At 48.0% G+C, this 27615-nt stretch overlaps 1 protein-coding gene across 6 annotated transcripts in view; it reads left to right on the plus strand.

Annotated features, from left to right (window-relative positions):
- Nucleotides 1-27615, plus strand: part of LOC142578625 (multidrug resistance-associated protein 1-like) — a 289636-nt gene that overhangs the window by 37649 nt on the left and 224372 nt on the right. For all 6 annotated transcript variants that reach the window (XM_075688047.1, XM_075688043.1, XM_075688046.1 and 3 more), the window contains 3 exons: nucleotides 625-747; nucleotides 7061-7195; nucleotides 22396-22515. In XM_075688047.1, coding sequence (XP_075544162.1) covers nucleotides 625-747; nucleotides 7061-7195; nucleotides 22396-22515 — 378 coding nt within the window. The remainder of the gene's footprint in view (nucleotides 1-624; nucleotides 748-7060; nucleotides 7196-22395; nucleotides 22516-27615) is intronic.

A 27615-nucleotide genomic window follows, 5' to 3' on the forward strand; every position in this document is an offset into this window, starting at 1 on the left:
AACATTACCCGGTAAACATTACAATTACATACGCCCCATTTGCCGAGATGTGCAAGAAGCAGTCAGGGATCTTTGAATGCTATCATGTTCCACTCTTAAAAGCGAAGACTAAGCGTCCTCCATCATTTTATTTGCTCTGTTTCTTTTGTTAATTTTGTTACCAGTAGCTTTTTATTCTATTTGGAAACTCAAGGCACATCCCCCTTATATAGTGCTTTCAGGCCCTTAAGGTGCAGCAAGCGAAATGTGTTGATATCGTGGTTGAAACCATATTTTTCGGTCGCCAACAAGAATTTTTTTGTCATTGAAATTATTTTTTTTTTCTTGATATTTCGCAAACGTTTATGGCCCCTTCTGTTTAAGAAAAATTCGTCAGTGACTGTACTTTTTTGCATAAATAGTCAAATTTCAATACCGTGAAATTTCATTATAATGAAGTAATGTGCCAATTTTACCGACTTCGTTATATCGAGATTTAAGTGCATCATTTGTTTTGTACCTATTTGCATCTGTATAAAATTGGTTGGTACAATGTATTATTCCTGCTTTAAGTGCGAAAGAATGAAAATAAAAAAGACACGCTCGGAGGGGTAATTGTTAACCGTTTCTCTGGTTGTATTGCAGGTGTTTCAAGTCCTGACGTTCATTGTGTGCACAGCAAAACTGGTGGTGTCTTCGCTGCTCTACCTTCACCATGAAACAGACTTGGCAGAACTGGCTGGAGCATCTGTAGTTCTTTGCACACTCGTATGTTGTTCCCAATACTTAAAACTAAACAAAATTGTCACCAAATTTGACTGCTACTACTAAAATTTGCTGTTGGGCTAGTTGATGTGTGTTCCTGTGGTATAAACCCCACGTCTTGGGGGAATGGAAGGAACTCTTGCATACCCATCTTCCAGAGGCCTAGAGTGTCAGGAGTGCATGGCAATTGCACCGCACAACCAAATAGTGGCATGGTGAAGGCATGGAGTTAGTCTGTATACTTTTGGCAAAGACTGCACATTAACAAAAAACAACTGCACAGATATATGCAAAAAATTGCCATTGACAGACAGCATAACTTGGTCTCATCTGGTAGATTACTTGTGCAGGTGGATGCTACTTGCATATCAAATCACCATGTTCAATTAGCTAAAACAGTTTCATTAATAAAGTTTTAATTGTTCACATTAAGGCACATATAGCGGTTGTGAAATTGAAGCTGGGATAATAACTGGCTACACCCACTTTGTGGAAATATTGGAGATAGCATCAGCTTAGATATCTGTCTTTTAAAGTCTGGTATTCCACTTATAATACATAGTCTAAATACCTATTCATGCAGGGTGAGAAGAAAACTTGAATCATAATGGATTATTTTAGCAGATCTTGTGGATGGGATATCTTGAAGCCAGTGGCAGATTTGGAATTACACTTGACTTTCGTAATTTTGACCCTGACAGGAGCAACAATATTGATCGAAATATTTGGCTGGTCACAGCATAAAAAATGCCAAAACACACTGCTGATTCATTTGGTAGTATTTTCTAGAGTCTAACACGCCCCCATATCATACACGCACCCATGTTCTAAGTGTCCAAAATAGAAAAATAACGTAGAATGTGCAGTAAAGCTCCTAAGCAAAGTAGAAATCTTACCAAAAGCGATATAGACATAGCACTATGGCGGCCTGAAGTCAGCTTTGCCGCAGTACATTTGTGTTATGCGGTAAAGCATATAAAAGTCGTGAAGACTGTTTTGGTTTTGTGTACAATTGCACCATGCAGGCAATTTTTGGCCCAATTCTTATTTTCAAAAATAATAAGGCATGCAAGGCACGCTTTATAATCGGGTAAATGCCGTAATTGTACATTGTGAGCTATGGTTATTGCTTTAAAATATTCCTAGGGCAGGCCAAAAATAGGCATTTTCTATAGGAGTTGATGTTTGTTGGACGCATTCACTGTCTCCTAAGCTCCACTGAGACAGACACTGTCACTAAAGGAGTCGCTATTGGGGCCATTATTGGGTTCAGATGCATGACTAGCCAAGTTTCTTATTATCTAGTGAAAGTCACTTTTAGCAGCGATATAATGAAAGTTCGGGCCCATGAAAATGCACGGGTGCCCGCCGGAACCTTTGGTCATTGGTCAGGATCAAACTAACCAGAGTCGAATTAAGTGAAGTCTGCTGTATTGGATTTCCTATATGAATTGATTGTTAGTCAGCGTCATTACTGTAACATTTCCTATGTGAATAATTACAGTTTCATTAACTTTTGATACTTTGTTAATCAACTGGCTGAACTCTTATTTCATGCATTTTTGGAGTAAGTGTTGCAAGTTTAGGTGTTTTTAATGATATGCTTTCTCTTGAGCCACGTAAAAGGAAGCCCTTGCTGGTCACACTGAATTGCTGTGCCGATAGTCTGGAGCAGCAAACATGCCTCACTACCTGAAAACAGGGCTCTGCTAGCAAAGAGTAGAGGTTAGGGGGTCTGCAGTTAACAAAAAAATTAAAGCTGCTTGTACGAGTGTGTTGGGTTCAAATATTGCAACAGATAGAAAACAGCGTACGGTTGATTTGGATGTATTAGACTCGGATATATCAAATCATTGTTTGTATCGAACAGTCATGACATACCCTTGAAAATCCCATGCAAAATTGTAGTGCTTTACTACATGTGTATCAAACTTTCGTTCACTGTCACATTCGATATATCAAATGTGTTGCAACCCTGGAACTGCACTTCTCCTAATGGGGCCACAATTACTTCTCACGCCTACAGGAATATCTGCATCAAAGCAATATCGCTGTTTTCACAGGTGCAGTCAAACAAGGAATTGAATCTGAACGGTAGTACTTGCCAAGGAGAAAAAAACGAGCAACTTGTGTGTGTCGCTGCAGACTGCCGCTTGGTATTGGCAAGAGCAGAGTGCCACACTGCTTCAAGAATGTGATAAGTCTCCTTGTCCAATAAGTTCCACAGGAAAGCATGAATTACACCTCATCTTTTCACTGAGTGGCTCCGGGTAGGGGATGCTGAACTGGAAATGTTTGCGCCGCCAAGTATGTATTCCTGCAGACAAGGACTTTCCATAAACAGCCAAAACGGATTTAACCCCAACCCCTACTTGAACGGATTTTACATCCACACTTTTCAGAAAGACCATCGTGGCAGCAGCATGCAAGACTCATCGCTGTGTGATTCACAGGGCCCACAGTCTGCGCTGAACCAGTTGATCACACTCCATTTGTGCTTGCAGGGTTACACTTGAGTGGGAATGGACTTGAATGTCCTGCAAGTTGAAAGCTGCTTTCATATGTAACAGTGTCTATGTAGTATTGGCAGTCTGACGCAGCAGCAAGAGGGCAAGGGTTGAGAACAAAGAGACTATGTGGCGTTGTAGTACTGAGTGGCACACAAGAAGAGACGGCTGGACTTAGGGTGGATGAGAAGCAAGGATGACTGGCTCCAACAGGAAGTTGGTTTCGAAAGTGAAACCTGATGCAACTGCCTGATTGACTCGTTGACAATCAGTTGTTTAAATGGCATATTGGAATGGACAAACAGCCAGGCATGTTCACGCACAATTTGCAGTATGAGTGTGCTGATGGTGGCATGGCATATATGCATACACGATGGTTTGCTTCTGTGCTATGTCCATTTTTATATCATCCTGAATAAAAATGCACAACTAGCATTTCGACGGGCATGAGGCGCACCATGGCTTCGCGTCCAAGTGATAAGTCTTTTAAGGTTCAGGGAAAACATGGGGATGGCAAGAGATGGAAATTCAAGATGATGAGTAAAACGAAAACAAGGTGAAAGCAGGAGCCAACGTTTCAACAAGTGGACATGTTTTTTCAAGGCGACGTGCTTTCCCCGGCATGATATATATAGGTACGGTTCTTCTCAAGGGAAGAGGGGTATAAGGCAGGTGGGCGAGGCAATGAACGAGGGTGTGTTAGCGGCGAGGGTCTAGAATTGAAAAGAAAGATGTGCTTTTGAATGTCAGTGGAGGAACTTGAGGTGGCGTCGTGTGTCAGGTTGTTGACATGTCAATGTAGGTTCCTTTTTCATGGAAGGGGCCTGGACGACGAGAAGGTGGGGGGAGGGGGTTATTATCTGCTCTGTTGGAGCAGATGACCCCAACAGAGCAGACTATGGAAAATTTTTCTTGAAAGGGATGCTAAAGAGAAGAATTTAATCAGTTTAGACTAATAAGTGTTTCTTCAGAAGTCTATTTTAGTGGTAAGAGGTTGTAGCGGCATGACTATCGCCTCCAAAGCAGGCGAAGAAGAAGATGGGCTCATGTGCAGGTAGCACGAGATGACCTGGATGACCGAACCCATCCATGCCAGCGTCAGCGCACCAACTCTACCAAGGCATGGGACGAGGCCTTGCGCAGTCTGGCAGACGTTCCACGGCTGTAGGGTGTCCGGTAATTCTACGTTGACATGCCAGACATCTTGTTCATCCAGATACAGCCACTTCATACTGCCATTTTCTTCTCAACAAGGTTCCAAGCTCTGGCTGCGTTCCAGTCTCCGGCTGACATCCCCCGGTCCCAACTTCTACATGGATTTGCGGTCAGCCGTCCTTGCTCACTATACAGCTCGAACACTCAGTCCACAACAGCTCTCGCAATTGGAACCATCGCACCATTCCACATCTTGTCGTCCCATATCGCCTGCATCCACCCATGCCGATCATCAGCATGCGTCGGCCCCAGCATCAGACCTCTACTCGGTTCGTGAGCCTCCTCCCCAGCTCAAAGTCATCCGCGTGGTGACTCTTTCAAAGGAATTCACTGGCCCAAACGTAAGCGCTTTTGGCTATTCTATGTCCCGCCGCTCTCTTTCCTTGGTTGTTCCTGCAAGCTGTCCGCTTTCCATTCGGGGGCACCTCACTCATCACCGATACAGAGACTCTCCCACTGGCTCCACCAGGTGCAGATTTCACTCTTGCAGACATGGCAATGCCACAAGCACAACCTTTGTGATGCATTCAGCGACCACCGCAACCCTGATGCTATTAGCATTCGAGATTTCACCGCAAGCAGCAGCAAGCGAGCCTTCCGATGTTCTGTGCTCACACTTTCTGTGAATGCATGGCCTACCAAAGTTTTACAGGAGCAGCTCTGTTATCTGGTTTCTTCAGCTCGAGTATTGGTTCTACATCTACATTGTGAGCACCAACAATTGCATTATCTCCACATAAGTCCTGAGCTGCCAAACGGTCTACTTTTGGAGCTCCGACTTCTACAGGCCCAGGCATCTACGAGAACCTGCGGCAGGTCATGATTAAGCACTTAGGTATCAATGTGGCTGCACCTCGCTCACAATCTACACTGCCGGCGCTGTCTGGTACATCTTGCTGGATTGCGTGAACCCAACACTACCAATGACGACACCATTTGCACACTTTACCTGGACGTTACCATTAGACTTTATTTCAATTATACTTCGCACTAGCAGGAGGGCCCTGTACTGGTACGACTATCGCGCGCCTCCAAAGTAGGCGAAGAAGATGGACTCACATGCAGGTAGCGTTAGAATAGAACATGCTAGCGTACTCGACCTGAGCGGTCGCGGTGTTGGCCACTCCCAAGATCTTGCTGCACCATCGCTGGCCAGCCTAAATAAACTATGGTTACGGCAGCTACCTCTTCGTGCCGCCTCCGACAAGGTGACTGCAAAAAGACAAAATACTGAACCGGCACATCAGTGTGACTTCACTGATGTCAATGCACTTTCTCCTGTTTGGGCCATTGTGGTGCACTCAAAGTTCTCGACGGTATGTTTACTCTTTAGCTTCTTTAAATACAGCATAGTCCAACACCTTTACTGATAAAAAATGACCTAGGCTCAAGCAGACATTGTCAAAACCTGCAAAGTCGCGGCGAGCTTATTGCACTTAAGGTAGCAATAATCCCTTTAATTTCTCATTTTTGTACCTTTTCTGGTTTAGCGAGTCTCCTCTTTTTCTTATTTTGGAAAGGTAATTTAGCTTAACCTATTTCTCTATTTTGTGTCCCTTTAACTTCTCTTTAAGCTTGGGGAAGTACTTAGGTTTGAGAGAGTAAAGCTGCTGCTTTAATTCATAGTCACACTTGCTTTTACCATCCCTGACTTCACAAGCAAAGCAGAAGAATACCAATCAAGAAGGGTTACAGTCAGTCAAGGAAACAATCTCTTGAATGCTGTTCACTGCATGCATGGAATAAGCATTCAAACTCTTAGTCTGGGAAAAATAAAGTGTGAGGATCAGTGGGGAACACGCCAGCAACCTGCAGTTTGCAGATGACATTGTCCTATACAACAATTACGGAGATGACTTGCAACAAATGATTGAGAACCTTAGCAAGGAAAGTGTAAGACTTATAATGAAGATTAATATGCAGAAGACTTAAGTAATGTTCGATAGCCTGGCGAGAGAAAAAGAATTGACTATTGACAGTCAGCCCATACAATTTATGCAAGTATATGTTTATCCAGGCCAGTTAGTCTTAGGGGACCCTAATCGTGAGAAGGAAATGAATAAAAATGGGCTTGGCATTACCAAATCATGACTGGCAGCTTATTGCTATCCTTGAAAAGAAAAGTGCACAACCATTGCATACTATTGGCGCTAACATACAAGGCAGAAATTTGGAGGTTAACAAGGAAGCTTGAGAAGAACTTAGGGATCGTGCAATGGGGGATAGGACAAGAAATGTTAGGCATAACATTTAATGAGACAGAAAGACAGCAGTGTGGATTAGAGGGCGAACAGGTGCACTTGATATGCTAGTTGAGGTTAAGAGTAAGATATGTAGCTTGGCTGTCCATGTGATGTGTAGGGCAGATAATTGATGGTCTATTCTGTATTTATAGAATGGGTGCCACGCGAAGGGATGCACAGTCGACGACAGCATACAATTGGTTGGTGTGATGATATTGGGAAATGTGCTGGCATAGAATAGTGTCAGTTGGCGCAAGGGTAATTTGACGTCACTGGGCGAGGCCTTCCTGCAGTGATCCTGAAATAGGTATTCCCTGATTGTGTTTCAAATGGTTGTCAATTTCTCTGCAGGTCCTAGTAGTCAGCCTCACCATGTGGGAAAGGCGGAAGGGGCTACAGTCATCTGTGGTCATCCCTACGTTCTGGCTCGTCTTTGCCATCTGCACAGCGATCACATGCTATGCAGATCTTGTAGATTTCAATTATGTAAGTAATTTCATAACTGACACATTCATTGCATGATAATCTCTTTGAAAGCTAATCCTGGTACTTTGAGTTGTCATTGTGTGTGGTGGTATCCTGTTAAGAACCTGTGGTATTATATGATGTCCATAATAAAGCTCTTCAGTACAAAGGAAGATAATGAACAAAGCAAGTGCATGATTGGCATGTGCTATACAAATTTATACATTTTACTCCTGGTGGCCCGGGCAACCGTGCGCTCCCAGCTTGGCCATTATATCTTGAAAGTCATTTGCAATGGATACGGAGTCTGTGCCTCACTGTGTTTTCGCAGCATACTTCACGTTGATGCGAACGTCTGCGTGAGGATCAACTCACACGCTGTTGTTGCCGCGTTTCTTCACTGTAGCGTGTTCGACAGTGACTTTCCGTGGTCATCGAGTGAGATCATGGTGGCTTCTACGCATCTGACACCATGCTCATTAATTTAGTTAATATGCCTGTGTTTACAAGTTTATATGGCTGATAAATCTACTATCCTTATTTCGTATAGCAGTTCACTAATTTGCTATCGCAATCGTTGCTTTGCCTTTTGGGTGAAACTGTGACTTTATTTCCTGTCTTTTTGAGATCACAAACATATATATATTTTCAATTATTTACCTCCATATTAACAACTATGTATTACTGTGAATGTTCTCGATACCACAAAATCAGCCACTAGCGTTGATCTAACTGCTTTCGATAACGATGTTGCGGATGCGAGAGCAAGTGACTGGTCACTGCTTTTGGCATGAGATTTGAAATTCTTTGGTGCATGCAGTACGGTAAAGGCTGACTTTAGGAAATCGACCGCCACTGTGCCACACATATTGCCACAACTAAAGGATAGCAAAGAAAGAGAAGAAAACGAATTGAGCTACACGAGCAGCAACCACGCTCCTTTTTGGAAGGAAGACGAAGTTGGCGCGTTAGCTCTGGTGGTCTTAGAATACAGAGCTGGTTTTGTTTCTCGCATCTTCGTCCTGCATCCTGTGTGTTTAACGTTGTAACAGTATTGGACCTTGCCCATTTATCTTGCTTAAAAATTGGGTATGCGTTAGATTTCTACTTCATGTAGGAGGTTTAATCATTAGTTTCCACTTTGGAGGAGGAGGAGGAGGAAGTAAACTTTATTACTCTAGAAAGAGTAATTCAGCGGTCAGGCCGGATGTCTTGATCTTCTTTGGTTGATTAAGATCTCCGGCCTGCATGGTTGGCGCCCCTATTCCAGGGCACCACTGAGCGTGGCTGCTCGTCGGGCATGATCCACCAGCTTCCGTTGGAGGCTAGGGTCGCCGCTGGAGAGCACGCTCTCCCACTGCTCCGCACTCGGATTTTCTATTTTGTGGAATTCCTTATTCGTATTGCACTCCCATGTGACGTGATAAAGTGTGGGTTTAGCACCACACCACGGGCATGTGTCCCTGTATTGACTTGGGAACATTTTGCATAGTATATGTAAATTTGGGAAAGTTCCTGTCTGCAGCTTTCGCCAGTAAACTGCCTGATGTTGAATGTATTGTGGGGCAGGGGATATCTGATCGTCGTCCCTCTATGGTAATTTAGTATGTCAGAGTACGTTGGGATCACTGTCATGAAATCCTCAGGATCTCTGTTTAGGTCCGCTCGGTTTGCATGCTCGCGAGTGATCCTATCAACCCTTTGGTTGCCCTCAATCTCAGTGTGCCCAGGTACCCAAAAGATGGTGTGTCTAATGCGTTTATTCTGTTGGCCAGCGCGGAGGAAGATTTGGAGCGCTTTTTGACCGATTCTGCCGTTAACCCTTTGAGGGTCGAATTATTTTGAAAAAAACTTTCCCAGGTGGTCAAATTACTTTATTGTGGATCTTGAATGTACAAGATGTATTAAGTCGGGAATAAATAGTAAAAAATAATTAGGAACAGTATTTTGGTGTCGGCATCACTCAGAACTGCAAAATGTTCAGTATTATTTCCGAGCGTGGTACTCCTTGAAACACGGGTCTACGCACAACGCCTTATCGCAGTCTGCACACCTAAAATGCGTGTCTGTTCTCTTGAAGCGAGGAGTTGTGTTGGCGCACACATGACATCTCTGCGTGCGGCTGCCTTGGGCAGAGGTCTGAGGCACCCTCTCGCGTAAGCGCGTTGCCGCGGAGAGCGAGAATACCTCGCGAACGGCGCTGATAAGCAAGTGGTGATAAACAAGCCAAGAGCAGTGCCAATCAAGATAGAAATCAACATCCGCCGTCCCTGCGAGAGCGTGCCGACAAAAAAAAAATGACATTTCGCGCGCCTCCGTTGCGATCACGCGGCGAAACCGAAACCGCCAAAGGGGCGTTGCCGCAGTCTGAGCGACGCGCTGAAGCTAGCAATCAGCTGTGTTTATCTCCCCAAGAAGGTAGCACCAATTTCAAACGCATCTTGCAAGTGCTAAGAGGTGGCAGCACCTCCCGATGAGCGCTCATTGTCATTATGGCGCGCAATCTCAAACGGAGGGTCGGAACCGTACCCGTACGGCAAAGACCTTGCGGGACAGAAAACCGCCGCCGTACATGTACGGCGAAAACCTTCAAAGGGTTAATGTAGTTTCGGCATGCTTCCTTGGAGTCTGTTAGAATTATAAGAGATATATCTGTGCGGTAGCCCTCCACAGCTGCTAGAGCAACAGCCATTTCCTCGCCCTCGGTTACCGTACAATCCCGTGCCGACGCGCAAGCGATTTCCCTATAGTCCGAGTCTATTACTGCCGCGACAACTCTTTGTTCTGTTTCCCTTCGTCGTCGAGGATATACCACGGCGTCTGTGTATACTGTGTTCACTTTTGTTGCTAGGTATTTTTATACATATTTTGCCCTAGCGTTCCGCCTGGCTGTGTGTAAATTCGGGTCCATGTTTCTTGGTAGGAACCCTACCTTTATGGTGCTGCGATACTCATCGGGTAGGTTTGCCGTTCTTCGTTCTTGCCTTTCAATTTCTTTGTGCCCCAGTTTCTTTAGGAGCTTTCTGCCCGTGGTAGTCTGCTGGAGTGTGAGTAGCTGCGACCCTAATTGTGCTTCTTTGAGCTCCTCGAACGTGTTGTGGAGTCCGAGGGCCAGGAGCATCTCTGTCGAGGTGTTGGCCAGCAGGTGAAGCGCTGTTTTGAATGCTTTCCTTATGATGGCGTCGGCCTTATCCCGTTCGCCTTTGTTTGTGTTGTAATATGGGAGGGCGTACGTAATCCGGCTGATTATGAGGCTCTCAACCAACTCGACTGTATCTTCCTCCTTCATGCCGCTTCTTTTTTCCGAGACGCGGGTGATCATACGTGCCACCTGTGCCGTCGCTTGCTTGAGTAGGTTTATGGTGTGTGCGCAGCGTTGATTGCTCTGCACCCACATTCCCAGAATCCTGACGGCTTCTTTTTCTGGTATCTTTTGTCCTTGGTAGGGTGACGCTGATTTGTTCTTCCGAGCGTTTTCCTCTCTGACTCTCAGGAGCTTTGATTTCTCCGTCAAGCAGGCGAGGCCTCTTTCCCTAACACATTCTTCCACGCATGTTGCTGTGGCTTGTAGTCGTTCTTCTTTTTGGCTGAGCGAGCCTTGGTTAGTCCAGGGGTGCGATCGGAGATGGTTGTTCGGCGCGTTCGTTCGGTTACCGGCGCGCGCAATTGGCCTACTCCGCGCCGACGTCGCCAGCCGCGGGGCGCGGCCGCGTTTTTGGTGACGTCAAAATGACGACGCGCTCCTGTCAATCATCCTCCCACCAAGCAATTCGTCTGCTAGGCGCCGAACCCGACGGGAGCTGGGAAGTTTGGAGCGATCATACGGCTTCGCATGGCGCGTCTGGTGGAATGGATTGGATTCAACAGGCGGCCTTTTCGGCTGCGGAATGGCACGTTTGAATCCAATCCATAGTTTAATTCGAGAAAATGGTGCTTCCGTTGGGAACTTAGGTTGTTGCGCTGGCGTTTCTAGAGGAAGGAGGAGAGCGGGTGACAGTGCGAAACGCGTTTGAAGAAATGGCAGAAAGTGAATTCCGGCGTCGTTTTTGTTTCTCGAAACAAATAATTCGTTGGTTGTACAGTGAAATTGACAACATCATCAGTGCCAGCGAGCCACTGGAATGTTGTCGCTGCCTCTTGAAAAGTGCGCCACTCTTCTCGTCGTTTTTTTTTCTTCTTCTCGCTGTGCGCGACACCATCTAGGGACGACGCAAAGAACCTAATAGTTATAAATTGCAGTAGTCACACGTACTACTATTTGAAAATATGTTTGGGCTTGAGAAGAAAAAATACATTTTTTTAGATAAAGATTTAATTCATTTGGAAGACGAGAAACATTTGGTTTTGTAGTATACTGTTTGCAAGCAGACGACAAACGACGGAAGTAAACTTCCGGGGAGGTCACCGCTTCCTGATTGGCTGCTCTCTCCGCCCCGCTGTCACAACTTTTGCATACTGCAACTTTGTGACGTTGCAGCAACTGAACAGAACGCGTATCGAACAAAATATCTCCGATCGCCCCCCAGACGGTGATATCGTCGGCATAAATGCCGTGATGTATGCCGTCGATCTCTTCAAGCTTCCGGGCTATCCCAATCATTGCAATGTTGAAAAGGATCGGTGAGATCACGGATCCCTGCGGGGTTCCTTTGTTAGGCGTGTGGAACTTGTCTGTCCGCAGGTCTCCTAACCCCTCCATGGCTGTTCTGTTTGATAGGAACGCTGTCATGTAGCCGTGGATTCTTCTTCCGCTGTTGACATCGTCCAGACCCTTGAGGAAGGCCGCGTGCCTGACGTTGTCGAACGCCCCTTTGACATCGAGTGCCATTATTATGTTTTTTCCGTTGTAGGGGATGTTGCTTAGAACCCCCTCTTTAATTTGTAGTAGGACGTCTTGGGTTGATAATTTGGTGCAAAAGCCGAACATATACTGTGGGGATACAGATCTTCATCTTCCATGTATTGTTGTAGCCTCCTTGTCACGATTCGCTCATACAACTTGCCAAGGCACGAAGTGAGTGATATCGGCCGTAGGTTTTCTACTAGTAGCTTTTTCCCTGGCTTGGGGATCATAACTACTTCCGCATGTTTCCATTCCTCTGGCAGTGTCCCCGCTTCCCAATGTGTATTGAGGAAGTTCGTCAGCTGTGTGGCCGCCTCATCACTTAGCTTGCGGATTAGTGTGTTCCTAATCTTGTCCGCACCTGCTGCTGTGTTCCGGGTCGATGCCTTAACTGCTGCGAAAACTTCCTCCTTGGTGATGGGTCTGTCTAGGTCGGGGTTTTCTTTGTCTGGGTATCTCTCCATGTACGCTTTGGGTTTATCTTGCCCGTAGCACTTTACACGGACTTTTTCCAGTAGCTCTTCTTCTGTCCCTTGTGGCGTTCTCCTCCGTGCTCTTGGAACAAAGGAACGACAACACAGTAGTGCAAACAATCGCAAGGGCATTTATTGCACCTTTCATAGATCAATGCCTGCTAGCCGAGTTGCTATCCACAAAACATGCCGATGGGTGCGCGACAAACCTAGAAGTCCGACTCACCGCGACCGGATAACGAGCGAATATGTTCGCCCCATGCTGGATCCCAACGCCTGGTCGTTCGTGCGTACAGTGGCGCGTTCCAAGGCGGCCACACGAGGCGGTCTCGCAGTAGCATGGGTCGGCGCGCGCGCGGGACGTCCACGCTGTTCGCCGATCTGCCGGGAAAGAGACAGCCTGTTCTCCCCTGCGCCCCCAAGTAACCCTGCCGTGAGGCGGCGTTAGCAGCGCAACACTCGCGCCATCTCTCGCACTGTGCCCCAACCACATCGACCGCCGCGGGCATCACGCAGGCCACGCGGCGAAGCCGGATTACAGGAGACGCGCTATGCGGGAAGAACATCAGGGGACGCGTGAGAGTCGCGCATCCCCACACCCTTCAAATTGGTGTACTATTCTTTGGATGGCCTTGTTACTTTCTGACTTGGTCTTGGTTGGGTCCATTAGAGCCTTGAGGATACGCCAGGTCTTTGCGGTGCTGAGGGTTCTATTCAGTGAGTCGCTAAACTTTTGCCAACTTTGTCGTGTGAGTTCGGCTGCGTATTCCTCTGCCTCCTTGGTAACCTCTGCTATCTTCTTCTTTAGCTTCTTATTTAGTCGTTGTTTTTTCCACCTTTTGGTTAGTCCATGCCTTGCCTCCTATAACCTGAGAGTCGCGAGTCCACCTTCAGTGTTTGCTATGACCTTTCGACCTCCTGGGTGTATTGTTGTTCGACTCATAGAAATCGGGTCAATACTGCCAAATGAGTCAGCAGTGTGTTTCGACATTTTTTTTCTGCAGCTTGTTTAATTCAACCCGCCGTATAATTAGATCAATTTCGTCAGTCCCATCACGGTCGAATAAATGGGAGTTGACTGTATTGGGCCGATACCACTGAGCTATTGCACACGAAAAAGTCAATGCTTTCTGAATGTAGGGCAAAAAGGAGTGATTGTAAAATTATTATTCTACACTGTCCATTACAGTTGCAATAGCACCCATTTACTGTGTCAATCCCCAAGTTTATCTTCAAATATTTCCGTAGTTGAGATGAACCTGTGTACTTTTGGCAAGTAAAGAACAATTTTTTTATATCTGTCATAATCTAGCACTTCTGTTAAAGGGGCTCTGAACCACTTTTTATCGAAGTCGAGAAATTCATTTGAAGTTAAGATGGACTATTTCAGAAATAATTTGCCACAAAAAAGCACTTCAATGCGTTCAGTAGAAGTGAAGTTATTGGCAATCGAACATCCTCTGTGTGGTGCTTCCACTCATTCTTCAATGACTTGCACTGCAGAGGCTATGGTGGAGTGGGGCATGCCTATAATGCTCCGCCTATAGAGTGTTTCCATCAGTCCCCAGCAGCTGCGAAGCAACTGACCATGGCGGCGGTCAGACCTGCGACGCAGCAGAGGGTGCTAAGAATCCCTGGATCCGGACAGGCCGCCATTGGAATCTGAACCTGGCAACGTTTAACGCTAGAACGTTATCTAGTGAGGCGAGTCTAGTGGTGCTATTGAAGGAATTAGAGGGCAGTAAATGGGATATAATAGGGCTCAGTGAAGTTAGGAGGCCAAAAAAAGCATATACAGTGCTAAAAAGCGGGCACGTCCTGTGCTACCGGGGCTTAGCGGAGAGACAAGAACTAGGAGTCAGATTCCTGATTAATAAGAATATAGCTGGTAACATAGAGGAATTCTATAGCATTAACGAGAGGGTGGCAGGTCTGGTTGTGAAACTTAATAAGAGGCACAACATGAAGGTCGTACAGGTCTACGCCCCTACATCCAGTCATGATGACCAGGAAGTCGAAAGCTTCTATGAAGACGTGGAATCGGCAATGGGTGGAGTGAAAACAAAATACACTATACTAATGGGCGACTTTAATGCCAAGGTAGGCAAGAAGCAGGCTGGAGACAAGTCAGTGGGGGAATATGGCATAGGCACTAAGAATAGCAGGGGAGAGTTATTAGTAGAGTTTGCGGAACAGAATAATATGCGGATAATGAATACCTTCTTCCGCAAGCGGGATAGCCGAAAGTGGACGTGGAGGAGCCCGAACGGCGAGACTAGAAATGAAATAGACTTCATACTCTGCGCTAACCCTGGCATCATACAAGATGTGGACGTGCTCGGTAAGGTGCGCTGCAGTGACCACAGGATGGTAAGAACTCGAATTAGCCTAGACCTGAGGAGGGAACGGAAGAAACTGGCACATAAGAAGCCGATCTATGAGTTAGCGGTAAGAGGGAAAATAGAGGAATTCCAGATCAAGCTACATAACAGGTATTTGGCTTTAATAACTCAGGAAGAGGACCTTAGTGTTGAAGGAATGAACGACAATCTTGTGGGCATCATTAAGGAGTGTGCAATGGAAGTCGGTGGTAACTTCGTTAGGCAGGATACGAGTAAACTATCGCAGGAGACGAAAGATCTGATCAAGAAACGCCAATGTATGAAAGCCTATAACCCTACAGCTAGAATAGAACTGGCAGAACTTTCGAAGTTAATCAACAAGAGTAAGACAGCTGATATAAGGAAGTATAATATGGATAGAATTGAACATGCTCTCACAAACGGAGGAAGCCTAAAAGCAGTAAAGAAGAAACTAGAAATTGGCAAGAATCAGATGTATGCGTTAAGAGACAAAGCCGGCAATATCATTACTAATATGGATGAGATAGTTCAAGTGGCTGAGGAGTTCTATAGAGATTTATACAGTACCAGTGGCACCCACGATGATAATGGAAGAGAAAATAGTCTAGAGGAATTCGAAATCCCACAGGTAATGCCGGAAGAAGTAAAGAAAGCCTTCGGAGATATGCAAAGGGGGAAGGCAGCTGGGGAGGATCAGGTAACAGCAGATTTGTTAAAGGATGGTGGACAGATTGTTCTAGAGAAACTTGCCACCCTGTATACGCAATGCCTCATGACCTCGAGTGTACCGGAATCTTCGACGAACGCTAACATAATCCTAATCCATAAGAAAAGGGACGCCAAAGATTTGAAAAATTATAGACCGATCAGCTTACTGTCCGTTGCCTACAAAGTATTTACAAAGGTAATCGCAAGTAGAATCAGGTACAACTTGGACTTCTGTCAACAAAAGGACCAGGCAGGATTCCGTAATAGCTATGTACTCAACAATAGACCATATCCACACATTCACACTATCAATCAGGTGATAGAGAGATGTGCGGAATATAACCAACCCTTATATATAGCTTTCATTGATTACGAGAAAGCGTTCGATTCAGTGGAAACCTCAGCAGTCATAGAGGCATTACGAAATCAGGGTGTAAACGAGCCGTATGTAAATATACTGAAAGATATCTATAGCGGCTCCACAGCCACCATAGTCCTCCATAAAGAAAGCAACAAAATCCCAATAAAGAAAGGCGTCAGGCCGGGAGATACGATCTCTCCAATGCTATTCACAGCGTGTTTACAGGAGGTATTCAGAGACCTTGATTGGGAAAAATTCGGGATAAGAGTTAATGGAGAATACCTTAGTAACTTGCGATTCGCTGATGATATTGCCTTGCTTAGTAACTCAGGGGACCAATTGCAATGCATGCTCACTGACCTGGAGAGGCAAAGCAGAAGGGTGGGTCTGAAAATTAATCTGCAGAAAACTAAAGTAATGTTTAACAGTCTCCGAAGAGAACAACAGTTTACAATAGGTAGCGAGGCCCTGGAAGTGGTAAGGGAATACATCTACTTAGGGCAGGTAGTGATGGTGGATCCGGATCATGAGACGGAAATAATCAGAAGAATAAGAATGGGCTGGGGTGCGTTTGGCAGGCATTCTCAGATCATGAACAGCAGGTTGCCATTATCCCTCAAGAGAAAAGTGTATAATAGCTGTGTCTTACCAGTACTCACCTACGGGGCAGAAACCTGTAGGCTTACGAAAAGGGTTCTACTCAAATTGAGGACGACGCAACGAGCTATGGAAAGAAGAATGATAGGTGTAACGTTAAGGGATAAGAAAAGAGCAGATTGGGTGAGGGAACAAACGCAAGTTAATGACATCTTAGTTGAAATCAAGAAAAAGAAATGGGCATGGGCAGGACATGTAATGAGGAGGGAAGATAACCGATGGTCATTAAGGGTTACGGACTGGATTACAAAGGAAGGGAAGCGTAGCAGGGGGCGGCAGAAAGTTAGGTGGGCGGATGAGATTAAGAAGTTTGCAGGGACGACATGGCCACAATTAGTACATGACCGGGATTGTTGGAGAAGTGTGGGAGAGGCCTTTGCCCTGCAGTGGGCGTAACCAGGACGATGATGATGATGATGATGATGATGATGATAGAGCGTTTCATTGAGGGTGCTGCCATTTTGCAATTGTAGCACTGTCTATCATGCGGCGCTATGCTGGTATGCAGGATCATGCTGGAGGGTGCTCGACGAACGTGCTGTTGACGATGAGTGGCAAAATTTCGCGCTTTCCCGAAAGGTGTCAGAAAGTTGTTTGGATTGGAAAACTTGTTAGCGAGTTGTCACTGAGCTTTTAGCTTCAGTATAGCCGCAATATCGAAGGTGACGGGCCTAGAGGTGCTCCTGCAGCTCTCCCCACGATTGAAATAGGAGACGAGTCAAGTCTGAACATTGTCGATATGTAACATATACACGTGATGTTTTATTATTGTATGTCTAGCTCTGAACTCTATTAAGGTATCATTCAGGCGACAACAATCAGAAGTGTCCCCTTGGCTCATGTGGTGTGCTGCACCAGCTTACATCCCAATCCAAACTGTGAAGCTCTGTATACATGTGACATTTTATTATTGTATGTCTAGCCTTGAACTCTTAAGGTATCACTCAGGCTGCAACAATCAGAGGTGTCTCCATGTGTCATGTGGTGTGCCGCACCAGCATAAATCCCAATCCAGGTAACTGCAAAGCTCTGAGGAAGCACGTTTTGCTAGCTTTCGGGGTCCTAAAATTTTGACGGTACAATTTTCTAAACATTTTTATCTGGCACCCAGCCATCAAGCTCTAGAAAATAAAGAACTCTAAAATAACTTGATTGAAAGGGCTGTTAACATGGATTAGCTGATGATTGTGACTGTGAATATACCACAATCAACCAAACGCACATGACGCGTTGAAAGATAATGCGTACCATTAGGTCTCAAATGGTGCCTGTGCATGTAAGGGCACCTCGCCTACTCGAGAGCTGAAAGATGAACAACTATTCTCTGCAACAGCACCTTTATTTTCTGCAGTAATACAGCGCGCAATGAGCGGCGTCGACAGCTTGCTGGCGAGATTCAGAAGCATGGGAGAACCCATGTGAACTAAGGTCAGCCGGTACATGGTAGGCATGGCTTTGGTTACAGAATGGAAAAGAACACACGTTCATTTCTTAGTCGGCACGTACTGTTTTATAATACGTCCTCGGTCAACTTCCGCCAGAATGTTGGTTGCCAATCATGATAATCTTGGAACACATTTGAACAGAATAAGTTTAATGTGCGTGCACGAAGAAATAGTTAGCTTCATCATTTGAGTTTAGCGACTTGAATACGCACCTTTCTTTAATGTCAGAGTTTGATCATTGGTGCCCAGTTCCGAGTTCGTCACCAAGCGCTCACTGGGAACAAAACCTTCTGAACATACACGCGATGGCATCAAGTCCTTTACGCAGGCAATACAAAGCGGACGCTTCTCTGTTATCATAGCGGCAGTGACCACGAAGTCGCCGCGGCTGAAGGTGCACTTCACGCTTGCTTCCTAAAGTTATTTTTGCAGCCAAATACAGCAGAGTGGTAGGTTGTCGACCTTCGGTCATCTGATATCACTGAAATCTCAGATAGAATACATTAGAAGTGCATTAATTTGCAATTAAGCCGCTACCTTCCAACCTGTCGCTGGGAGAAAACGGGATCCGCGCATACCAGTGCGAGGAGGAGAGTGACGCGGTGCACTGGTTCGAGGCTGTGTTTCTCCTTGCCAATAAAATGGGTCTATTGAACATCGCCGTGGCGCACAGTTCAAATTTGATTTTGGATGTTCACGTAGGTGCCACTACTTCCGATTATATACACAGTTGTCCTCAGCGAGTCAGAATGCACTCAGTCAGTGGGCTTGTTGCGGCGTCTCATGGTGGCTGTGGTATCTACGCTACGTGGCAGACAGCAGCTATATGCAATTGTAGTGCGTATGTGCAACATTTGCTTTGTGCGCGCCAGGGCTTGAGTGCGTGCTCGCGCTCATACACTCAACTCTGGCTGTGCTACGTGGTGCTGACCGGCTTTGTTATTCACCAGCGTGACTGAATGCATAGTACCCACATCCAACGTATGCATCTTGAAGTGCTATCAATAGCTCGATCATAACAAAGCGAAGTCTGCCAAGGGGTCTAACCACGAGTGGCCATGAGTGAGCACGCGCTGGCAAGCGTGTGGGGTTCGACCTTAACTTTTGCATCATTCGAGGCTAATTCAGTTTTTGAACCTGGTTGAAATTAGCAAGACCCGATGGCTACGGCATCGATAAGCAGGGTGGCCAAAGCTTAATTATTTCATGGGGGCCGTGGCCGAGCGTGAACAGACTTCACAAAAAGCATGTTGGCTTCTTCTGGATGTGTTTAAATATTAATAAAATTTGCAAGGTGTGGGGTTCTCTCACAACCGTACTCTTGGGACAAAGGAACGACAACACCGTAGTGCAAACAATCACAAGGGCATTTATTGCACCTTTCATAGATCAATGCCTGCTAGCCGATGGGCGCGCGACAAATCTAGAAGTCTGACTCACCGCGACCGGAATCGAGCGAATATGTTCGCCCCATGCTGGATCCCAACGCCTGGTCCTTCGTGTGTATGGTCACGCGAATCGTGGCGCGTTCGAAGGCGGCCACGCGAGGCGGTCTCGCAGAAGCATCGGTCGCCGCGCGCGCGGAATGTCCACGCCGCGCGCCGACCCGCCGGGGAAGAGGGTCGCTCCACGCGCGGCACGGCACGTCCGTGCTGCTTGCTGTCTCGAACCCCAGAGAGCAAGCGCCTTCCCTTCGGCGCCCAGGTAACCTCGCCTGTCGGCGGCGTTAGCAGCGCAACACTCGCACCATCTCTCGCACTGTGCTTCAACCACATCGGTCGGCGCAGGCGTCACGCAGGCCACGCGGCGAAGCGGGAGTACAGGAGATGGGGGAAAGCAAGATATCTGGGGACGCGCGTGAGTCGCGCATCCCCACATCCCCCCAACCTTAAATCACTTCAAACTCCGGCGAAACATGTGACACGGTCTAACATCAAACTGTGCTTCGCGAACAAGGTAGAACATTAAACAGTGGCCGCGCCGAGGAAATGTCCACGCTGTCCATAGCATGCGAGCAGACATTGTCCTTGGGTGCACCGCTGGCGTCCGCCGGTCACAGCGGCAGCTTTGCAGACTCGGCGGCACGATTCCAGGCCAGGACTCCGGAAACGACGACGCAGTAGTCGGAACGAGCAAGCGTCGCTCGCGCCGACGCGCCCTGCTGGCGTGAGCCGCAGTAGCTGTCGGTGACCGCCGGCTCTTTTGTCCGCCGCCGAGGGTTGTGAGCTGGATACAGGAGGCCGCCGAGGTCGCTGCGCCGAACTGGCCACAGCATCACCATCGCCCGGGGTGGCTCGATCGTAGTCCAGGGCAGCAGCGCAGACGATGTGCAGGTGACAGCAAGCTAGGGGTGACTCCAATCACGCTGCGTACATTCAACACACTCGGCAAACACTAAAGTAGTGCAAGGGAGAGGAATTATGCATGCGCATCGCCCACGTGGTACGATGTTCAACTCGGCTAGCAAAAGATCGGGCAGCTACTCAGATGCTAAGTTCATGTGAACGAAGCTCGCTTCCTTGAGTCGAACGAGTGATTTCAATTCGTGCGAGGTGAAATAGAATGAGGGAAGCAAATTGCTACACCTCAACGCCACGGTCCACCAGGTTGTGTCCCTCCACGTGCGACAGGCAGCTTCGTAAAACCTTAGGCCTAAAGCGTCGCTACCCTGACAACAACCGGCATCCAAAACAACACCCAGAATGGGCGCAAAACAGGCAGCCGCGAGGAGACGTCAGCTCTGTGAGGTGGTCCTACTCCGCTCGGTGCACCCAGCATCCGAGTTGACGGCGCCCACCGTCCTAGACGGTGTCGGAGCGCCCGGTGCCAGGCCGCAATACCAGTCAGCCCGCAGTGGCACCCGTGGCCCGCGGCCACCCGTCTCCCAGAGCCGCGACTTCCTCCGAGTCAAAGAGATAGAAGAAGCTATTTACATAAGAAACTCGGACCACCCACGAGGCTTCCGTACTCACTCGCTTCAGGCTTGCCACTGCTCCACGGGCGCTCAGCCTCACTCTCCCAGGATGCAGACCACATGGCTCTCGTACTGACGAATGTCATTAAAAAAAAACACTTGCGAAAAGGCTTAGCATGGTGACATGTTCAAACACACTACAGCCACCGTCACCTCGCTCAAGAAAGCACGCCGCCGACGCTAGCGATCAAAATTCACGCTAGGCCTACGCTTCGGTTCAAACAAAGGTCTCGAACGAAGCAAAACTGTTAAATCTATCGTCCGATGCCCCAAGAGTCCCACGTTGGGCAGCCAGATGTGGGGTCTCTCACACCCGTGCTCTTGGGACAAAAGAACGACAGTACACACTAGTGCAAACAATCACAAGGGCATTTATTGCACCTTTCATAGATCAATGCCTGCTAGCCGATGGGCGCGCGACAAATCTAGAAGTCTGACTCACCGCGACCGGAAGTGAGCGAATATATTCGCCCCATGCTGGATCCCAACGCCTGGTCCTTCGCGTGTATGGTCACGCGAATCGTGGTGCGTTCGAAGGCGGCCACGCGAGGCGGTTTCGCAGAAGCATCGGTCGCCGCGCGCGCGGAATGTCCGCGCCGCGCGCCGAATGCCGGGGAAGAGGGTCGCTCCACGCGCGGCACGGCACGTCCGTGCTGCTTGCTGTCTCGAACCCCAGAGAGCAAGCGCCTTCCCTTCGGCGCCCAGGTAACCTCGCCTGTCGGCGGCGTTAGCAGCGCAACACTCGTGCCATCTCTTGCACTGCGCTTCAACCACATCGGTCGGCGCAGGCGTCACGCAGGCCACGCGGCGAAGCGGGAGTACAGGAGATGGGGGGAAAGCAAGATATCTGGGGACGCGCGTGAGTCGCGCATCCCCACAAAGGAGACTTTAACTTACTTTAGCCTGTTTTAAAACTGCATCATTGAATATACACAGTGACAGTAGAAAGAAGCGCACTGATCTAAACACCCTTCTTGATTGATGTCAGCTATTGGCCACTAGCAGCCGTATTTGGGAGTCGGCTATATTACGAACTAGTCTCCAGAAAAGAATGAGGAGCAGGCTTCTGTTGAAAAGAAAGCATTTGAAAAAAAAATTTGACTTTGTTCTTGCTCCGGAGCACTTGCAAGCTCCATGTGCCGTGCACCACTGCAAAATTTGACTGAGATGTTCCCAGCAGCATATGCTATCCGCAGACAGTGTTTTTTCACCTAGCCCGAGGGGTAGTTCAGGACCCCTTTAAGGTTTTATGTAAATTTCACAACTATTCAAAGTATTCATTTTGAAATTATTCAACACTAATTACTATTCACTTCGATTTCATCTTAAACAAGAAAATTTATATTCACACAAGCCTAGAAGAAACTATATAATTTGCCCTTGTTTTCTGTTTGCAGGATCTGCAGAACCCCGGTGCATTTTGTAGTTTCTCCCTCCTGCCATTGACTGTACTACAGCTGGTTCTGTCCAGTTTTTCTGAGAAGCCACCACCTTATGCACCTCTTGACACACAGGCAGTGAGTATGTACATAGAGTACTTTAGTAGAAGGCTCACACTGAGCTGTGCTGTGAGCTGGTATTCATTTAACTGGCGCTTGCATTAATTGCCAAACATACTGGATGTCCTTAAAGTTAAAGTTCTTAAAGCTCTTTGCATAGACGAAGCGAAGGTCAAACGTGAGGCCGTGCAATGTCACAGAGTTGTTCACTGATGCACACACCCCCATGTTCCCGGTTGCTGGCTGCTATTGGCTCGGCCCCTCCACGCTCCATGCTACGAGTCGCTTGGTGCCTTCTATCCTTGTTCCACTCGCCAGTGTGGGTGTGCACACAACTAATAGATGGGACTGGTTTGCGCTAGCTGCACTATGTTGTGTGTAGGCCTCTACTTTGTGGGGTTCTCCTCCCGTACTCTTGGGACAAAGGAACGACAACACAGTAGTGCAAACAATCACAAGGGCATTTATTTCACCTTTCATAGATCAATGCCTGCTAGCCGAGTTGCTATCCACAAAACATGCCGATGGGCGCGCGACAAATCTAGAAGTCCAACTCACCGCGACCTGGTAGCGAGCAAATATGTTCGCCCCATGCTGGATCCCAACGCCTGGTCGTTCGCGTGTGCGGTCACGCCAACGGTGGCACGTTCGAGGGCGGCCACGCGAGACGGTCTCGCAGAAGCATGGGTCGGCACACGCGCAGGTCGGCACGTCCGTCCCGCTTGCTTCCCGAACCCAAAGAGAAAGCGCCTTGTCTCTCGGCGCCTGAGTAACCCCGCCGTGGCGCGACACTCGCGCCATCTCTCGCACCGCGCTTGTACCACTCCGAGCGCCGCGGGTGCCAGGCCACGCGAGCCGTGCGGAAAACAGCATATCAGGGGATGCGTGAGAGTCGCGCATGCCCACATCCCCCCAACCTTAAATCACTTCTTATTCCGGCGAAACATGTGACACGATCTAACATTAACCCGTGCTTCGCGAACAAGGTAGAACATTAAACAGCGGCCGCGCCGAGGAAATGTCCACGCTGTCCATAGCCTGCGAGCCGACATTGTCCCTGGGTACATCGCTGGCGTCTGCCGGTCACAGCGGCAGCTTTGCAGACTTGGCGGCACGATTCCAGGCCAGGACTCCGGAAACGACGACGCAGTAGTCGGAACGAGCAAGCGTCGCTCGCGCCGACGCGCCCTGCTGGCGTGAGCCGCCGTAGCTGTCGGTGACCGCCGGCTCTTTTGTCCGCCGCCGAGGGTTGTGAGCTGGATACAGGGGGCCGCCGAAGTCGCTGCGCCGAACTGGCCACAGCATCACCCTCGCCCGGGGTGACTCGATCGCAGTCCGGGGCAGCAGCGCAGACGATGTGCAGGTGACAGCAAGCCAGGGGTGACTCCAATCACACTGCGTAAACTCAACACACTTGGCAAACACTAAAGTAGTGCAAGGGAGAGGAATTATGCATGCGCATCGCCCACGTGGTACGATGTTCAACTCGGCTAGCAAAGATCGGGCAGCTACTCAGATGCTAAGTTCACGTGAACGAAGCTCGCTTTCTTGAGTCGAACGAGTAATTTCAATTCGTGCGAGGCTAACTAGAATGAGGGAAGCAACTTGCAACACCTCAACGCCACGGTCCACCAGGTTGTGTCCCTCCACGTGCGACAGGCAGCTTCGTAAAGCCTTAGGCCTAAAGCGTCGCTACCCTGACAACAACCGGCATCCAAAAACAACACCCAGAATAGGCGCAAAACAGGCAGCCGCGAGGAGACGTCAGCTCTGTGAGGTGGTCCTACTCCGCTCGGTGCACACAGCATCCGAGTTGACGGCGCCCACCGTCCCAGACGGTGTCGGAGCGCCCGGTGCCAGGCCGCAATACCAGTCAGCCCGTAGTGGAACCCGTGGCCCGCGGCCACCGGCTCCCAGAGCCGCGACTTCATCCGAGTCAAAGAGAAAGAAGAAGCTATTTACATAAGAAATTCGGACCACCCACGAGGCTTCTGTACTAACTCGCTTCAGGCTTGCCTCTGCTCCGCGGGCGCTCAGCCTCGCTCTCCCAGGATGCAGACCATGTGGCTCTCGTACTGACGAATGTCATTGAAAAACACTTGCGAAAAGGCTTAGCATGTTGACATGTTCAAACACACTACAGCCACCATCACCTCGCTCAAGAAAGCACGCCGCCGACGCTAGCAATCAAAATTCACGCTAGCCCTACGCTTCGGTTCAAACAAAGGTCTCGAACGAAGCAAAACTGTTAAAACTATCGTCCGATGCCCCAAGAGTCCCACGTTGGGCAGCCAGATGTGGGGTTCTCCTCTGTACTCTTGGGACAAAGGAACGAGAACACAGTAGTGCAAACAATCACAAGGGCATTTATTGCACCTTTCATAGATCAATGCCTGCTAGCCGAGTTGCTATCCACAAAACATGCTGATGGGCGCGCAACAAATCTAGAAGTCCGACTCACCGCGACCGGAAAACGAGCGAATATGTTCGCCCCATGCTGGATCCCAACGCCTGGTCGTTCGCGTGTACGGTCACGCCAACGGTGGCGCGTTCGAAGGCAGGCCACGCGAGGCGGTCTCGCCGAGGCATGGGTCGGCGTGCGCGCGCGGGACGTCCTCGTTGTTAGCCGATCCGCCGGGAAAGAGCCAGCCCGTTCTCCCCTGCGCCCCCAAGTAACCATGCCGTGAGGCGGCGTTAGCAACGCAACACTCGCGCCATCTCTCGCACTGCGCCCCAACCACATCGACCGCCGCGGGCATTACGCAGGTCACGCGGCGAAGCCGGATTACAGGAGACGTGCCATGTGGGAAAAACCTATCAGGGGACGCGCGAGAGTCGCGCATCCCCACAACTTGCAGATACAACAATGGGCCCTCAAAAGCATCAAGTGGATGAGGAGCATAAGAGTACAAAGGCTCTGCAGACTTCCAAGGTATGCAATGCCTACCAAAGCAACGAGGCAGGAAGCGAAGTGACAGGCCGACTAGATGTGCACGGCCATGAAACGCAAGCAAGAAGTGATGTGTGGCCAAAGAACAGTGCCAAGTCAAGCGAACAGCTATTGAACAGGCCGCCAAGACCAAGCAGCGCCGATTGGATTACAGGGACACATACTTTCAAAAGCAATTTGAAGATGAATTCGGAGCAGCGTGTAATGTCTGCAACTGTCTCGAGTTGCGATCGTAAGGGTGTCACATCCCGCAATTGTGGCAGTCTTCGAGTGAGCCATGGGAGGACATGAATGTGCTCAGGCTTTGTGCCACATTCACAGGAAGAAAGGTTTACATTGACTTAGATAATCACCAAGGATGGCTTCTGCCATAATTTTCTTTTCTGCTTTGACAGCAAGTGTCTACTAACTTGGCATTCAGAGCAGTAGTCGTGCAGTATAAACGCATTACTGGTTCATGAGCGTGACATAAGCATTTTAGAACTCCAAACTCCACTTGTATGCTTTTGAACCACTGGCTGATAGCGTCCCCTAGCTTTCAGTCACTTATTCCTAAAATTCCCCATTAATAGCAGCACTTGATTAACATTTTTATTGGCTGGAGAGTGGAGTCTGACATAGCGCTCGACAGCTGCCCCATGTGGGCACACATACCTGCCTACTCTCTTGGAATTCTTCATAAACATTACGAATTTGGGCTTGTTTTATTATCTTTAGTTTTATGCAAAATAATATTCTGTTTGGGAACAAGTTTTGCTCGTCGGTTCCTGACCCTATGCATCATCTACAAGGTCTTCTGAGGGTGAGAGGATCCAAGAAGGTACTTGCTTCGAGTAAGTTCATATTGAGAAATTTCTGAAGCAGGAAAAATTGGCAGCACTAAAGTCGCTATAACCTACATCAAATCATCTTTAATCAAGTGTGAATGTATCCCTGAAAAGGCATGTGTTTTAAGGAGGGAAGCTACCCTCGGATACCAACTTCCTTGTTTATTGAGATATCTTAATGAAATTTTCAGGATAGACTCACACCAAAAACATTAGTAGAACTACAAAATTTCATGCAGTTATATTCACTGGTTTTCAAGTTACAGCAATAGGTCAGAATGGTGCGCATGGTTTTCTCATTCCAGGCCTGGAGAATTTTCAAAAAGTGCTGCAACTGTGAAATTCACTATGATGACTCCCAGATAGATACCTCAGGACAAGACTGAGCCCTTTTTTAAAATTTTCTTGCTGAATATTTTAGCAGACCACTGAATTTAATGTTGGTGATAGGGTGTCTACCAACCAGGAAAACCGGGAAAACCTGGAATTCTCAGGGATTTTGAATAGTCTGGAAAAACTCGGAATTTGTGCTTCAATCAGGGAAAATTAGCTGTCATTTTATTGAAAGGGAATGAAAGTCGCCCTAGTGCTGACTCGAGTAAAAGAGAGGAATCGTAACAAATTGTCTTTGACTCCATGTCGTCGACTGGAGGAGTTGCCAGTGTACAGTAGACCGATTTTCTAGACACCCCATTTTAGGGAAATGCCCGATTATTCGGACGGCTTCGTGGCACCACCATGTGCCCCATAGAGTCAATGTATAAGAATGTCTAATTTCAGACGCAAGAACCCTTCGCTGTCCGATTTTCCTGACTTTTTGCCGCCACTGCAGGTCCGAAATAGCGTTAATCAAAGCGAACACCGCCGTTTTGATTATCTTGCCGCCTCGAACCAGCGCTCTCGCATGCAGAACCGCTGGCAGCCGTAGCCACTGCCACGGCAACGCTATCTGCTTTGACGGTCGCTATTAAGGTTCTTGCCGTCCAGTGCCGTGTTTTGATTGCAAGAATTCCCCGCTGTCAGTAATGGCGCCGACTCTGCCTTTGTAATCCTCAGGATTGGCTTCGAAGCTGAGAAAGCATGGCACGTTGCATAATGCGAGTTCCCGAATCACAGTTTCGCCTCAGCACAGGAATGTTGAACAAGTGAGTAAGTAGTGTTTGCACACAAGTGGGGAAGTGAACCTGTTGAAAGACAGTCAGCAAAATAATTTTGTGTAAGAAGCTTGAAGACCTTTTGGCAAGTACGACGACAAATATCAACAGCCACATAGAACAATAAAATTCAGCTTCAAGTGCAGCGGACGCAGTTCACAAGAAAACGACTGCTGTGTGCACTGGA

The sequence above is a fragment of the Dermacentor variabilis genome, chromosome 4, assembly GCF_050947875.1.
Source record: "Dermacentor variabilis isolate Ectoservices chromosome 4, ASM5094787v1, whole genome shotgun sequence".
In the NCBI taxonomy this organism is placed as follows: domain Eukaryota; kingdom Metazoa; phylum Arthropoda; class Arachnida; order Ixodida; family Ixodidae; genus Dermacentor; species Dermacentor variabilis.